This window comes from Vitis riparia, chromosome 6 (assembly GCF_004353265.1).
Source record: "Vitis riparia cultivar Riparia Gloire de Montpellier isolate 1030 chromosome 6, EGFV_Vit.rip_1.0, whole genome shotgun sequence".
Taxonomy (NCBI): domain Eukaryota; kingdom Viridiplantae; phylum Streptophyta; class Magnoliopsida; order Vitales; family Vitaceae; genus Vitis; species Vitis riparia.
Genome location: NC_048436.1, coordinates 22,906,715 through 22,921,079, shown reverse-complemented (window position 1 = coordinate 22,921,079; position 14,365 = coordinate 22,906,715). Strand labels below are relative to the sequence as shown.

General features: G+C 36.5%; 2 protein-coding genes across 4 annotated transcripts; one reads left to right on the top strand and one right to left on the bottom strand.

Moving 5' to 3' along the window:
- The first annotated feature begins 4,020 nt into the window (after nucleotides 1-4,020).
- On the top strand, nucleotides 4,021-9,323 carry LOC117917140 (pentatricopeptide repeat-containing protein At5g56310-like). 2 transcript variants are annotated; one of them, XM_034833385.1, is made up of 4 exons: nucleotides 4,021-6,020; nucleotides 6,209-6,532; nucleotides 8,659-8,918; nucleotides 9,008-9,323. In XM_034833385.1, the coding sequence occupies exon 1, from the start codon at nucleotides 4,023-4,025 to the stop codon at nucleotides 5,727-5,729; it is 1,707 nt and encodes a 568-aa protein (XP_034689276.1). In that variant the 5' UTR covers nucleotides 4,021-4,022; the 3' UTR covers nucleotides 5,730-6,020; nucleotides 6,209-6,532; nucleotides 8,659-8,918; nucleotides 9,008-9,323. The 2 variants fall into 2 exon arrangements, with proteins under 2 accessions (XP_034689276.1, XP_034689275.1); XM_034833384.1 differs by lacking the exon at nucleotides 6,209-6,532.
- On the bottom strand, nucleotides 6,833-14,049 carry LOC117917139 (kinesin-like protein KIN-14T). Of its 2 annotated transcripts, none has more exons than XM_034833382.1 (12): nucleotides 13,756-14,049; nucleotides 13,054-13,343; nucleotides 12,856-12,939; nucleotides 12,526-12,693; nucleotides 12,259-12,365; nucleotides 11,724-11,902; nucleotides 11,283-11,444; nucleotides 10,827-11,042; nucleotides 10,482-10,519; nucleotides 9,951-10,078; nucleotides 7,579-9,046; nucleotides 6,833-7,393 (listed from the first exon to the last, which is right to left on the bottom strand). In XM_034833382.1, exons 2-12 carry the CDS (start codon nucleotides 13,286-13,288, stop codon nucleotides 7,278-7,280), a joined length of 2,901 nt encoding a protein of 966 aa, XP_034689273.1. In that variant the 5' UTR covers nucleotides 13,289-13,343; nucleotides 13,756-14,049; the 3' UTR covers nucleotides 6,833-7,277. The 2 variants fall into 2 exon arrangements, with proteins under 2 accessions (XP_034689273.1, XP_034689274.1); XM_034833383.1 differs by having other exon boundaries at nucleotides 7,579-9,043; nucleotides 13,756-14,048.
- Nucleotides 14,050-14,365: the final 316 nt, after the last annotated feature.

Below are 14,365 nucleotides of genomic sequence, written 5' to 3'. Positions count from 1 at the left end.
CAAGCACAATTCTGATGGCTCTGCGAATAGGTATAAGGCTAGGCTAGTGGCTAAAGGATTCCACCAGGTTCCAAGTTTTGATTTTCATGACACCTTTAGTCTTGTCATCAAACCTACCACAATTCGGGTGGTTCTATCTCTTATCATCTCTCGTGACTGGCCTATGCGACAACTTGATTTTAACAATGTCTTCCTTAATGACATTCCTAAGAATGACATCTACATGGCCCAACCTCCTAGGTTTATTGACGCTACTCATCCAAACTGGGTATGCAAGCTTCACCGTGCTTTGTATGGCCTTAAACAGGCCCCTAGGACCTGGTTTGAATGTTTATACCTTCTACTTTATCAACTTGTTTTTCACTCTTTCAGAGCTGATAGTTTTCTCTTCTTTAAGTTTGAAGATGGTCACTCTTTCTATATCCTTATCCATGTGAATGATGTTCTCATCACAAGCAGTTCTCCTACTCAAGTGTAGCACTTTGTCTATCAACTACAAGCCTTCTTTGCCTTGAAAGATCTTGGCACCCTATCCTATTTCCTTAGGCTTGAACTCAATACCGCTCCTCAGGGTGTTCTTTTATTACAACAAAAATACATCAATGAGGTCCTCCACAAAGCCCATATAGATCAAGCTAAGCCAGTTCCTACTCCCATGGTTAAAGGCGTCTCTCTCTCAACATATGCCGGTGCTCCCTTTGATGATCACCATATCTATCGCCACATTGTTGGTGGCCTTCAATATGCCACCATTACTAGTCCTGAGATCGCATTTGTTGTCAACCGTGTTTCTCAATTCATGAAGCACTCCTTGGAACCCTATTGAAAAGTTGTGAAGTGCATCCTCTATTACCTTAGAGACATCAGTGATCATGGCCTTCTATTCACCTCACATTCTTCTCTTAATCTGGTAACATTCTTGAATGTTGATTAGGCCTCCAATCCTGATCACCACAAATCAACTCGTGGTTACTATCTTTTCTTGGGATCTAACCTTATCACTTAGAGTGCAAAGAAGCAAGTCATAGTCTCCTCATTCATCTACAGAGGCGGAATACTGATGTCTTGCAAGTAGAATGATCGAACTCACCTAGATTCAATCTCTTCTTCAAGAAATACGTGTTTTTCTTTCGCATTCTTTGGTGTTGTGGTGTGATAACCATGGTTCTATTGCCATCAAGCTTGAGGTTCACTTCGTTCATGAAAAAGTTTTGTGCCATCAACTCTCCATCTAACATGTTCCCTCTTTTGATCAAGTGGCAAATATTTTCACCAAACCACCCTCTATCCCTTGCTTCCAACATCTTTGCAACAAGCTTCACATCATTTCTCTCACATTTGAAGGGGCATGTAACATCTTTGCAAGAAAAAGTGGTAGATGGTTCTCAAACAAACATTCCAGGAGAATCTATGTTCAACTTGAAAGAGCATGTCAAGGGGATGACTTCAGCACCCCCAGTTGAAGACTATATGCAGCAGCAGAGTCACGTGAAGCTAACATCAAGAAAGCTCAAGAAAGGTGCATAGTGTGTAGGATAACTAGGGTTCTCAAAACTATATATAGGAAAAACAATGTACTATAAAATAGAGAACAATAACATGGAGTCTTTGTATAGAGGTCTCTTTCTCCTCTCATTTTCTTTCTTTACAGCTTTTATCATCTGTGAACAGTAATAATAATAAGGTTACTCATAAATTTTGGCATATGAATGCATGCCAAATCATAATCTTTGTATACTTTATGTTCCAACTATTTTTAGTTTTTTATGATAATTTCAAATGGTACTCTTGTTACAATGAAAAATAAAAACAAAAGAATTAATATCCTTTATATAATGCCAAGAAATACAATGCCAAGCATGATTATAGCATGAACCTTGCATACACTATTTTCAAACACTAGGTTCAATAATTAGACAAGGATAAAAGGATAAAGGAGATTCATCTATGCATCATAGATGAGGATCAAGGGATTAATTTATCATACCATAAAAAATCTATAGAGAAAAGACAAAAAAAAAAAAAAATTAGAAACTCCCCTATGATTTTATATTTCCTATTTTTAGTATTTAGGTTTGAAACCACAAATTATGTTATATCATATAACTTCGACCATTTCTTACATCTTTACTTATCTTTTGTATAATTATGAAAAGTTCATCTTGATCTCAATTTCTTTTCTGACCTAAAAAATATTTATAAAAATATTCATTATATTTTTTCTTATTTCATAAGAAAAAAAATATCAATTATAAAATATTCTATAAAACTTTTTTATAAAAAGAATATCAATTGAATAGAAATTTGAGACATTTTTCAACAATCTCTATTATACCCAAATTTCATCTAATATTCTTAAAGTATCAATTGTTATTCCCTTATATATGCACCTCAACTCCTTCACGTGCTTAAGTATCTTATGTCTTATAACTTTTTATTTTCCTTCTAGTAGTTTCCACATATTTAAATTATTTTATTCTAAGAAAATTTGAAGAAAAATGCAAAGGAAAAAAAATGGAAAAAAAAAAAGTGAAAAAAAAGAAAAAATGAAGAAAAATAAAAAATATATCTAAATTCAATAAATTATTTTTATATACCTCTTCAAACTCATTTTACTTATTATTGTCTTTTATATAAAGATTAAAAAAAATAAAATATATTAATTTTAAACTAATTTTGATTATATTTGATTTTCTTTTAGTATTTTCTATGGTAAAACTCTTATTTTCCTTATTCTTTCTTTGATACTCAACAAGAATCAAACATATAGTTATTAAATACTTTACAAATGAATTACAAACTTTTTATATATACATTATCCCTTGGTAGAACCTAAATCTTCTCTTTGTCTACAAATCTTCACTTTTGGCTTTTCTAAGATTTTCCATCATGAGATTAATACAACTTGTTATGTCAGGAAATACTTTGATGTGATATGTTTACATCCACTAAGAGGGGAGAGATCAATTCATTATACAATAGAAAATTTGTAAAGAAAAAATATTAAACAAATACAACCTTGGAACCCTGAAACAATCTCATGTTTGCCCAAAAAGGGTTGGGATAGTTGGGTATGCAAGAATCAAAATTTGTAAAAACTCAACCATGTTGTCATCACATACTAACTAGAGAGGTGGAACATATGTTGCATATTCTTTATACTAGTGGGATTGAGAAATTTATAGATCAATAAAAGTAAATATGATGATTTAATAATTTAGGAAAATATTTTAATTGATTTTAGCAATCGTCCTGGTACTTAAAATAAAATTTAAATCATAAAGTTTAATAAAACATGGATATTCCACTAAAAATAAAATTTACATTTGAGGATGAAAGAAATTAATGTGAGGAGAATTTTTTATTGGTATGCTCACTAATCTAGTTCTTTTCTTTCCATCAAAGTTTAGATTGACTTTCAGTCTCTATTGGTTGTTGATATTTTAACTCAATAACCTAGCCTCCTTTGGTAATTAAAAAATTTTTGACAAAAAAAATGGAAGTTTTTGAGCAATAAATTAAAAGTATGAAAAACAACATAAGAATTTTTAATTAAACATAAGTATAAAAAATTATAATACCTTTACGATATTCCGAGAATAAGATCCATTCTTTTTGTAAAAATTATTGAAATTATTCTTATCAACCGTGGTTTAAATAAAAATAAAAATAAATTGCCAGTTTTTGAGATTTCAAACAGGCCTAGACCACCCCTCTCTTTTCTTTCTTCTAACTCTTCCCCTTGCCTTTTCACCCAGGCCTTGCATGCCTTGCCCACGTATCCTTTCGGCAGTGGAAGAGGCCTTTTTCGTAACTTTGATCTCCAGAATCCACATGTAAGGAAGCTAGAAATATCTTTGCATTTAGAGTCCGTTTAACAATATTTTAAAAAAATACTTTTAGTATAAAAAATATTTATATATATATAAAATAAAATAAAAAGTGTTTGATAAAATTTAATAAATATTTTTAAAAGGATAAATTGCATAATAGTTCAGTCACTCATTAGAGTGAGAGCTCCCATGGTGCATTTGTTCCGACCATCCAGTAGCCATTGGAAGCGAGCCGTGCTGGAGCCTCTCCTCCTTCAAACATCTCCTGCCGCTGCTGCATCTCCTTCCTACCACCTCCTTTCCTTGCTCAAACAGTGTTCCAACCTTAAACACTTACACCAGACTCATTGCTTCATGCTCTCTAGAGGCCTCGACCAGGATAACATCCTCCTTAGCAGATTCATTGAGGCTTGCTCTTCTTTGGGCTTCTCCCATTATAGCCACTCCATCTTCACCCACAAGACCCGACCAGATATCTATCTCTATAACACCATTATCAAGGCTCTTTCCAACCCTGAACTTGCCACAGAGGCTATTCTTCTCTATAACAGAATTCTAGCCTCCGATTTGCGATTCGACACCTACTCTTTACCCTTTGTGCTGAAGGCCGTTGTTCGTCTATTGGCAATCCATGTTGGGAGGCAGATTCACTGTCAGGCTATTGGGACTGGGCTAGTCAGTGACATTCACGTGGTGACCGCTCTCATTCAAATGTATTCGTCTTGTGGATGCGTTTCTGAGGCTCGGCAGCTGTTTGACGGAGTGTGTTTTAGAGATGTGGCATTCTGGAATGCAATGGTAGCTGGCTATGCCAAGGTGGGTGATGTTGACAATGCGCGACACTTGTTTGAGCGTATGCCTGAGAGGAATGTCATTTCTTGGACTGCTGTAATTGCAGGGTATGCTCAGATGGACAGACCCAATGAGGCAATCACAATGTTTAGGAGGATGCAACTTGAGGAAGTGGAGCCCGATGAAATTGCAATGTTGGCCGCACTCTCAGCTTGTGCTCATTTGGGTGCTCTCGAGTTGGGGGAGTGGATCCATAACTATATTGATAAACATGGATTGTCTAAAATTGTTCCTCTTAACAATGCCCTCATAGACATGTATGCAAAATGTGGTAAAATAGAGAAGGCCCTAGAAGTTTTCAAGAACATGGAGCATAAAAGCGTCATTACTTGGACTTCGATGATTGATGGGCTGGCTTTACATGGGCTTGGAAGAGAAGCCCTTGAAATGTTCTCTTGCATGGAAAGGAATAGGATTAAGCCAAATGAAATCACTTTCGTTGCCATCCTTTCTGCTTGTTGCCATGTTGGATTGGTAGAAATAGGCCGCTGGTATTTCAAATGCATGGCCACAAAGTATGGGATTAAACCAAAAATTCAACATTATGGCTGTATGATTGATTTACTTGGGCGTGCTGGTTTCCTCCAAGAGGCACAGGAACTAGTTAGGGGGATGCCATTTGAAGCCAATGCTCCTATATGGGGGTCCCTTCTTGCTGCTGCAAGAATCCATGGAGATGCTGAACTTGGGAAACGAGCTTTACAGCATTTGATCAAGGTGGAGCCCCATAATAGTGGAAACTATACACTTTTATCTAATATATATGCCACCCAAAGTAAGTGGAATGAAGCTGGGATGGTGAGGAAAGTGATGAGGGACACAGGTGTTAAGAAGATGCCAGGTGGGAGTTGCATTGAAGTAAATAACAGAGTTCATGAATTTGTTGCAGGTGACAAATTGCACCCTCAGTCTGAGAGGATATTTGAAGTTCTTTGCAAGATAAACTTGCAGTCGAAGATAGCTATGTATGTGCAAATGGAACATGTAGAGATGCTTGAATCCAATAAGGAATCAGGATATATTTCTACTTCTATCTGTGCATGATCTTGTGTAGAACAGTCTCAAGTACCATTCAGACAAGAATGCAATATGAATTGATGGAGCTGCTGCAATCCCCAAGAAAAAAAAAACCAAAATGCACTTTATGTCGAAAGCCAAGTGAATCCAATTTATGTTGAAGATGTGTCTTTCAAGTGAACTAAGGTCTGTTGACAGGACAGTTGAACAAATTCAATGTTTGTTTAGTTCAAATGATAAGATCTAGAAATGGGCTTCACCTGATGTCTTGGTGTTTTGTCAAGATTTGCTGCATTTATGCTACTTTGTCTTGACCAGGTATGTTAATTGAAAATTGGTTTACTTAAGAAGCTGCTGCTTACCCTTTATATGCAGATATTGCTTTCTTCCCTTTCCTGATTCCTCATTCCGCAGTTTTGATATTTGTTCTTTCAGCCAAAGTTCACTTAGAATATTGTCTATGATAAAATTCTTGATGTTGATTAGTTTTTTCTCTGACGAGATAGGTGCTTGGGCCACTAAAATCCATCTTTCTTGAATTAAAGAGCCTGTTGAGAATGAAATAGCATCACGGGAAGAGATCCATGACATGTTCCTTGATAAGTGACAGTTATCATAACACTTCCATATCTTCAGGAACCCAATTCTATTAGGGGTGTGGCATTATGTATTTGTTGGCCTTCATTATATATGTCATAAAGCGCTTGGAGGAATCAGATTTTTCTCAGCAAATTCTGAAAACATATAGTATTGGCAAAAAACTATATCCATAGGGCAGCAGGCTGATCGAATTATGTGGAGATGAGGAAATAATGTTTCTTTCTTGCTAGGTAAAACAAACTTGTAAACAAGTTCTCAAGCCTTGGGAGTTTTCAGGTCATCAAATGTTATTTGAATTGTGCATGGAGATCTAAATTGTCAAATTTTAGGAAGCCTTTTCTGAAATAAGGGTGTATTTATGTTTGTATCTAATAAAGTCTTTCTCAAGCAGTTGTAAAAACAGAATGCTTAACAACCCCATCTTGTAGTCTCTTGTAGTGTAGGGTGGTTGAATTTGGCACTGCATTTGTTTATAGACTTCAGTCTTCATGACATCTAATATTGCACTTAGCAATTGTTTAAACAAAAAGTGAAATTGTACTCAATATCCCTCAGATTTTTATATATTGTACTTTAATCTAAAGGAGCCTACTGGATACAGGCATAGAGATAAATAAATTAATTAATATTTATACAGTCTCTATGGCTGCTCAGTTTGTTTTACACTCATCCAGAAACCTTTGATTCTCTTTGTCCATCAAACAGAGAGTCCCAGCTGTATAGGTTGGCATAATGCTTCAAGGAAATAACTTGATGGGCTCACAAACTGTCACATATGTGCATGTTCCTTTTATTAATTTGGAGCCTGTTTCCTAGTAAATAAGACAGAAGGATCACTACAGTGAGTCAGTGTATATGCTTAACATCACCTTAATTTAAAGGTTTAACATCACCTCCTGATAATACATGCAGTAAATAGACAGTAAAGTTACTTTGGAAAGCTCAATAACCTATTGTCATCAACTTGGATCTACTTCACAGCATTAAACCATAGAAGAATTCATGTTCAAATCCCAAGTTCTCAAATCCCAATCCTAGAAGAGTGCTGGCATAAAAAATCCGGATTTTCTGTTTGAGGAGATCACATATCCCTGTTGAAAATACAATAAGAACAAACTGTGAGTTCAACTAAAATTTTTAGTAACTTGTGGGGATAAGATGTTAGTTGTTTACTCAATTTCATATTTAGATCGAAGTCATCCTAAAATTAGGATTACTTGGAAGAGATGAACTTGGTCAGGAAATAAGATCACAGTTGGAACCTCAGAATTCTCACCTGTGCCCATATTTCCTTGTGATTCATCAAAGAACACGGGAAGATCTTTTGGCTTTGCGGTGTCCATAAATAAAGCTCTTTGAGATCTGAATCTGTGCAAGCAAGATCTTGTCCCTATTTCCAATTGTTGAGAAGATACACATAAGCTTTCCTTTTCAGCATCGTCTACACTGTTGCTAGGCACTTGTGGACAATGTGATTTCGGTTCTGATATTGAGGTGGGGAAATCAGAATCTTCTATAAGGTCAATACTACCATTATCCATATCAGGTGGATAAAAGTGGCAGCAATTGCTGTTGTTTAGCATGAAAGTGTCTGAACATTGTGTTTTGCCTGTTATTTCCTGGTTAATAGGTATTCCCTTCATCCTATTGTCCGTGTTCTGAATAAACCTAACACACAACACCTCAGGTGGAGTGAAAGGGCCAGTTTTGTCTTCCTCTACCAGTGGGCCATCAACCAAACCTTGTGTTTGTATCATATTTGTGCCATCAGTGGCATGAGAGGGATAAACAGAGTTGGGATTGGGGTTCTTACTGATAAAATCCTTCATCTCTGACACTGTTTTATCAATTGCCACCTCAGATATGAATGTTCCAGCTACCCCATCACCAGTCAGTTTCTCAATTTGATGGTCGGCAATAGTATTGATTGCATGCTCTTGATCATGTACTTTGTCATCTTGTAACTTTTCTGATATATTCTGCCCATTGCACTCATCTTTCTTCTCTGGAGTAGGAATAGCAAGAACCTGTTTACTCCTATGCATGTAACTTCTAATAGTTGGTTCATTTTTATGTAAATGAAGCCAATTGTCAACCTTCGAGAATTTTGTGGAATCAAGTTTATCTGTCTTTCTATTTCCACATTCCTCAGTATGACTGAAGTGAGCCTTTTTACGAATTGAACTCCTTAGTGAGTTTTCCCGTTCTGGAAAAACAACCATTTTGACATCACACTCCGATGTGTCTTGACTGTATTCTGTTTCATTATCTGCACTGCATTTTAAGTTCAAGCCTGCCAAGCAGCTAGTTCTGGAAATACTGTGATCTGAGCTGTATTCTGAAATACCTTTTACAGGGAAACTTACAGATTCAGCATGGCGAGACAATGCTTTTCTCCTCCTTGCAGAGGCAGGGCCTTTCTTTTCTGAACTTTCATGATCTATTCCAGATTTTCTTCTACTGCAAATAGTTGGCCTCATAAATCTTGGTATCCTTGGTATGGGAGCTGCTGTAACATCCCCAGTCCTGTTACTAATAATTTCTACTTTAGATTGTGGCTCTTCCATAGATGGATGGGAAGCTTCCAGTTGCTCATTGGAAGATGATATGGTCCCCGTGAGATTTTCTAATCTTTCATTCAACTTATCAATCTTTCTTCTAATATTTTGACGTTCAGCTTCAATCCATTCAATCTTCTGCTGCAGATTGGTCATTGCAAGTTCCTTCTGGTCCCTGATTTCCTGCTTTCCAATTGTTGAACACAGTAGCAAGAACTAAATTTCAGATTTAAATTTACAAGGAGACGGAAGCATTTTTCTGCATGAGGCCACAAGATGAGATATCTGAGATGGAAATTCTAGAAGTCCCCAAATACATCATTAGTTAGAGTATTTGTATTGATCAGTGTTCTGTTCCAGATGCATTCCCTTTTGATGTATTTTTTATACTTCTGAATAGTATAATAGCATGTTTTCTCAGTTTTCTTAATGTATGTGCATCAGAAAAATGTTTAATGTGAAATACAGCTGCTTCAAAACCATAGTATGAAGAATAATAGTGTAACTTATCCAAAAAAAAAGTACGAAGAATAATTGTGTAGTGACTGCATGATTGAACTCTCTTTTTCCCTCTATCTAAAGCGCTCATGGTATCATTATGAATATACAAACCAAAACTGTGAAAGCCTAAAAATATAGATACCCAGTTAAGATGTGATATGATTGCATCACAATGCCTAAGGACACGATCTAATAGATCGTTGTATCAAGTAGTTGGATCATACTCATTGATTTAGTTAGCACAAATTGTAATATGTTCCTAATTTCTTTTTCATGTAATGTGTTGTATTGTTAATGTCCATTCCTCAAAAGATTAATGGTCTAATCCGCAACTACCACAGATAATGTGTTACTTTTCTTGATGGGGATTATATGGATGAACAACTTGGCGACCTACCCTGTCCTATAACAAGTTGTTCACAATCTTATCATGGTATAAAGGTATTATATAACATGTTTATAGTTCCGTACCATTTTTTGAGTTTCATTGCTAGGATAGTCTATATAACGCCAGACTCATTACTCAGAAATATGGATCATACAGTTATTTGAAAGGCGGTTTAAGAAATGCAACATTAAGTTAACTTACAGTTGATTCCTCGGAAACGAGGTGAATGCTTCGCACCCGTGTTGCAAAATTCAAAGAACAGACTGTCTCGCACAGATCTTCTTCTTTGGGACTGACATGGACAAGCATCAATGTTTTTGAATCCTCTCCTGTAAAGAAGATACAGAATTAAAGTAAAGAGGAATATCTGAATCAAGATGTAGAAATGGAAAAATCCATGCACATGACCTGTGCACTGACAACGCTAGGTCTTCTGCTTAGATAAAAGTGGTCATCGTGTGAGAAGATACTTTCCTGGCTAGTTTTTGTAATTATTATGGCATGCAGAAGACTCAGACAAGTTTAATCTTGTTCTATCCTAGGTGGCACTTCTGGAATAACAAGAACAAACTTACTGCATCTCTACCTAACGTATGGAGGAAGATTTGTTTTACTTCTTTCCTCTCTTGAATATACCTCTTTTAAGTATATAGTAAGACTATTGTTTAGTCACTGGCTAGTTGGTTCATGATGAACAGAAAATATGGAGTTCAGTGAAGAAGAATATATTACCGAGGGAATCTTTAAGAACTTGTGTCAGCTTGCTATTCCTGTCAAAAGTGAAAAACTTCTAATTCAGGGTTTACTCTATAATGCTGGGGGAGTTCCACTAGCTAGTGAACCCTAATTGACAGGTTGAAACCTTGACAAATGAAGCATTAACATTCTATATAATGTTTGGAAGCTTGTAGTTTGCTTTAAAATCTTTCTGCTTTTCTTTCTTATACTAAGAGTGGGTTGCCATAAAGCAAGTTGGTTTTATGGCAAGTCACTTCTTTGCTTTGGTTCATTCTAACCAAACTAAGTGTACTTGGATAGCTTTCATGAAATTAACAAATATGAGGAATTTTTTGTTGCCTGTAGGGTATGTGGCGCCTTTTTCTTTGGAGCGCATTGATGACATCTCCAAGCGCTGAAAGTGATAGATTGATGGCTTTTCCTTCTTCAAGTCTTCTCCCAGATGCCTTTGTCTTCAGCACTCGCTCGCTTCCCCCAAGGTCAACCATCCATATTTTATTTGTTTCTCTTCGTCTCTCAGGTGCGTCAGAACAAGTCATTGTTATGCGAATCATGCTGCAAGGAGCAGTGATGATGAAATAGACAAATTCAGAACCCAGGAAATATTGTGATTCCCCACTAACCAGTCTCTAAAATCCGTGTCCCGAACCTAGAGCAGATCTCTTTTGTAAATGAAATTTTGGTTTTCAAGCTTTACCATGGTTTTGAGTCCTATCAATTGGGTGTTGTATGGCCTCTTATCCAACTACTATGTCAAAGAACATTCCTCATAATTCTCATCAGGGAAGTAATTACCAGTGAGATCTGCTTGACGCTATGTTAGAATTTGTAGAAGCAGTTGATCTGAACCGACGTCCTAATCTGTACAGACTTAGAGCTTGATTAAAATCACTCACTTGGATGGAAACAAGGTTGTCAATCTCAATCCCTCCCTTTGGATCTGTATGGACTGAGAGGCTGTACATTGAAATTGTAAAGTTATTTTAGAAAGCATTTCTTTGTTAATAGTACTCATTCATGCCAATTCACTTTGGTTGTGTTAATGGTGAAAATGAGAGGTTCAATTAGTTGAAGCCAGCATTTGAGAATCATATCTAGTGATGTTCTAGTACTGCTTTAATAGTAGGAATTCGTATACAAGTGGATTGAGTTGATTAGAATTTAGAAACAACCAACCATCTAGATGTTATACATTTACAACTATCCAACATAATGTAAAGTAAAATGCATACTTACCTTGGTGGCAGGGGATCTGTTACTTTTGTTGACTGAGGGACAAGCAAGTCTTTGAGATTTCCCAAGTAAATCTCAAGCATACTGAAACTGAAGAGAAAAGCATGGTTACTATCCACTGCTTGCTTAAACAGAACCTCCATTGCGCGGGGCACTACTCCTGGACAATCCGGAGTACCTTCCTATGATTTAAGGCCAACAACAGTTACAGTTAGAACAGTGAACTGTACATGGGTTATCCTGAAATGATCAATGTGGACTCTTAAAGCTATAAAAACTGAATTTGGAAAGTCAACTAATCATAGTTCCCATCAGGCGTGAATATCAAAAGGGCGTCATTCTTCTTGTTCTGTAGAAATGACAGTCAGTTCTAGGTAACCTCTTTGGCTAAATCATGGATTTCCCTGAAGAGTAGGTTAGAATCTCTGGTGATTTCTGTGATCTGGGGCCTAAAATTGGCTTGGTTGGCTGTTTTTTTAGTCGAATTTTTATGATTCTTCAGCTCTGAATTATGTTACTAGCTGAATGTGATCCTCACCATTGTGTAAGTTTTCCCTGTGCCTGTCTGCCCATATGCAAAGATGCATGCATTGTAGCCATCCAGGGCAGTTTTGATGACTGGCTCAACTTCCAAAAAGACATCATCTGAAATTTTAAACCATCAAGATTCAAAACCAGCGATTTCAATAAAACACTCATGTCAGAGGCATTGGCTTTGATAAATAGGTATCTGTGCACTACGCCAAGGAGAAGAAGAAAAAGAAGCAAAAATCACAAGGAAAATTTGATGTACTAACTCAAGCACCTTGTGATGAACCCGGGTGGAAAACCTTGTCAAAGCTGTAACGTTTACTCTTATTCTCAGCAAGTTTTAGCAGCGCATTACTTGAATCTAAAGTTACGACGGTACTTGAATGGCTGGAATTCTCCCCCACAGTGATGGGTCTGATTCTACAAAACACTCGAATGTTCCCTGCAAGGACAAAGGAAAATGATAGAACATTTTTAGATTGATTACAGCCTGCTGTCCAAAGACTTCAGCTTTGGGAGAAGCCAAAGCCAAGTCTTCCTCAAAGTATCATCATGTTATGTGCCCTAGTGTCGTTTGCTTTCAGTTAAAGACAATGTGACTAACCTTTCAAGTCCAGAAATTCATTTAGAACCTGCCTTCTCTGAATGTTCAACTGGTTTATGTATGCAGTTAAGGCAGCAAGTTCATCTATCCACAGGAGACAAAAAGGGAAAAAGTTAAAGGCAGTAATTTAGAGTGACCCACCAATTCTCAACGAACACACACACATATATATATATACACGAGGAACAAAGGATCCACCTTTAAGCTTCAAAATAATAGTGCCTGAATTAACCTCTTTGTCATCAAAGGAATTTGTTGTTTCGGAGTTTGCAGGTTTTATCCTATCAGTGCGTGGTTCTTCTGATGGTAAACTCTTTATAATATCACTAACCGAATCAGCCCAGCTGGAAGTAAGATTTGCCTTTAATCCTAAGAGAGAACGAATCGATTCAGCAAGGTTACGAACAGGTTTTCTCGTATCCATGTTCATCATCTTCAAAGGATGGGTCCTCCCTCCTCTCTTCTGTCTTCTAATCGATGTTCATATCCTACAAAAGAAAATCTAGATGATAAAGAGTTTTCTCTCTTCCAAAAATAGGTAGAATGAGTCTAGCCAGAACCAGTAATCTGTTTCTATCATACAAGTTCAAATGGTAATGACTCTCTCCATTATTTTCTTACCATTCTAGTCGATGTAGAAGCATGAAAACTCCAACTGAAGTGATATGTAATACAATTTTTTTTTAGAAAGGAAAAACAGAACAGAACAAGAGGTTGTTGGAGAAACATAAATGAAGCTCATGATTTGTCCCTTTGTGAGCAACTATATCAACTTGCTCTAGTCTATTTTCAAAAGAAAAGCACTCCCACAAGAAAATGAAAACCAAAAATGCTGCCAAGAAAAAATGACACCAAATTTTCTGGGTTTTCCAGAAATGGAAGAACTTGGAGGATGAGTACCTTGAATCTGGTTGAGGCCTAGCACTTTAAATCTCCTCCAAGCTAATATGAATCTCAGAGCAAGTTAGCTTGATGGGCTAAGCAATCTCCTACAGTCGGATTCTTCCCAAGGGCAGTCCCTGACGTTTAACAGAATCAAACCTTTTGAATGAAAAAATGGCCATTTCCAAGAATTTAGAGGCTTATGATTAAAGAACAGAGAGCAAAGGGAGTAGTTGAACAACAGGAAGGTTTTCTTTTTTTTTTTTCTTTCTTTCTTTTTTTATCTTTTGCTGGAAAAATAATTTATGCCCCCTGTTCAAATGATTTAACACATGGGAAAACAGACTGCAAACCATGTGAAATCATCAAAGAAAACAACATTTGCTTGGGGTGTTATACAGATAATCGTAGTTGGATTCTTGCTTCTGGACAAAATAGTGAAATACCTTGTCCTGCATGAGTCAGAAAGAGAAAGAGAAAGAGAATGAGAAAGAGAAAGAGGAGTCTCCTGATGGTAAGGGTCACATCATGAATTGAAGCATTGATGCATTTCACTCATTGAAGAATCTGCATTTCATCTACCATTAATGAATTATTTAGAGCTCACCAACCATGACCTTTCCAATCT

Excerpts from the sequence above, each read along its gene's own strand:
- LOC117917140 (XM_034833384.1), top strand. The coding sequence starts at position 4,023 with ATGGTGCATTTGTTCCGACCATCCAGTAGCCATTGGAAGCGAGCCGTG.
- LOC117917139 (XM_034833382.1), bottom strand. The coding sequence starts at position 13,288 with ATGATGAACATGGATACGAGAAAACCTGTTCGTAACCTTGCTGAATCG. Across the intron at positions 11,445-11,723 it reads ACAGATCCCCTGCCACCAAG|CCTCTCAGTCCATACAGATC; the intron begins GTAAGTATGCAT and ends TTCAATGTACAG. Across the intron at positions 10,079-10,481 it reads AGTTCTTAAAGATTCCCTCG|GAGAGGATTCAAAAACATTG; the intron begins GTAATATATTCT and ends TCTTCTTTACAG.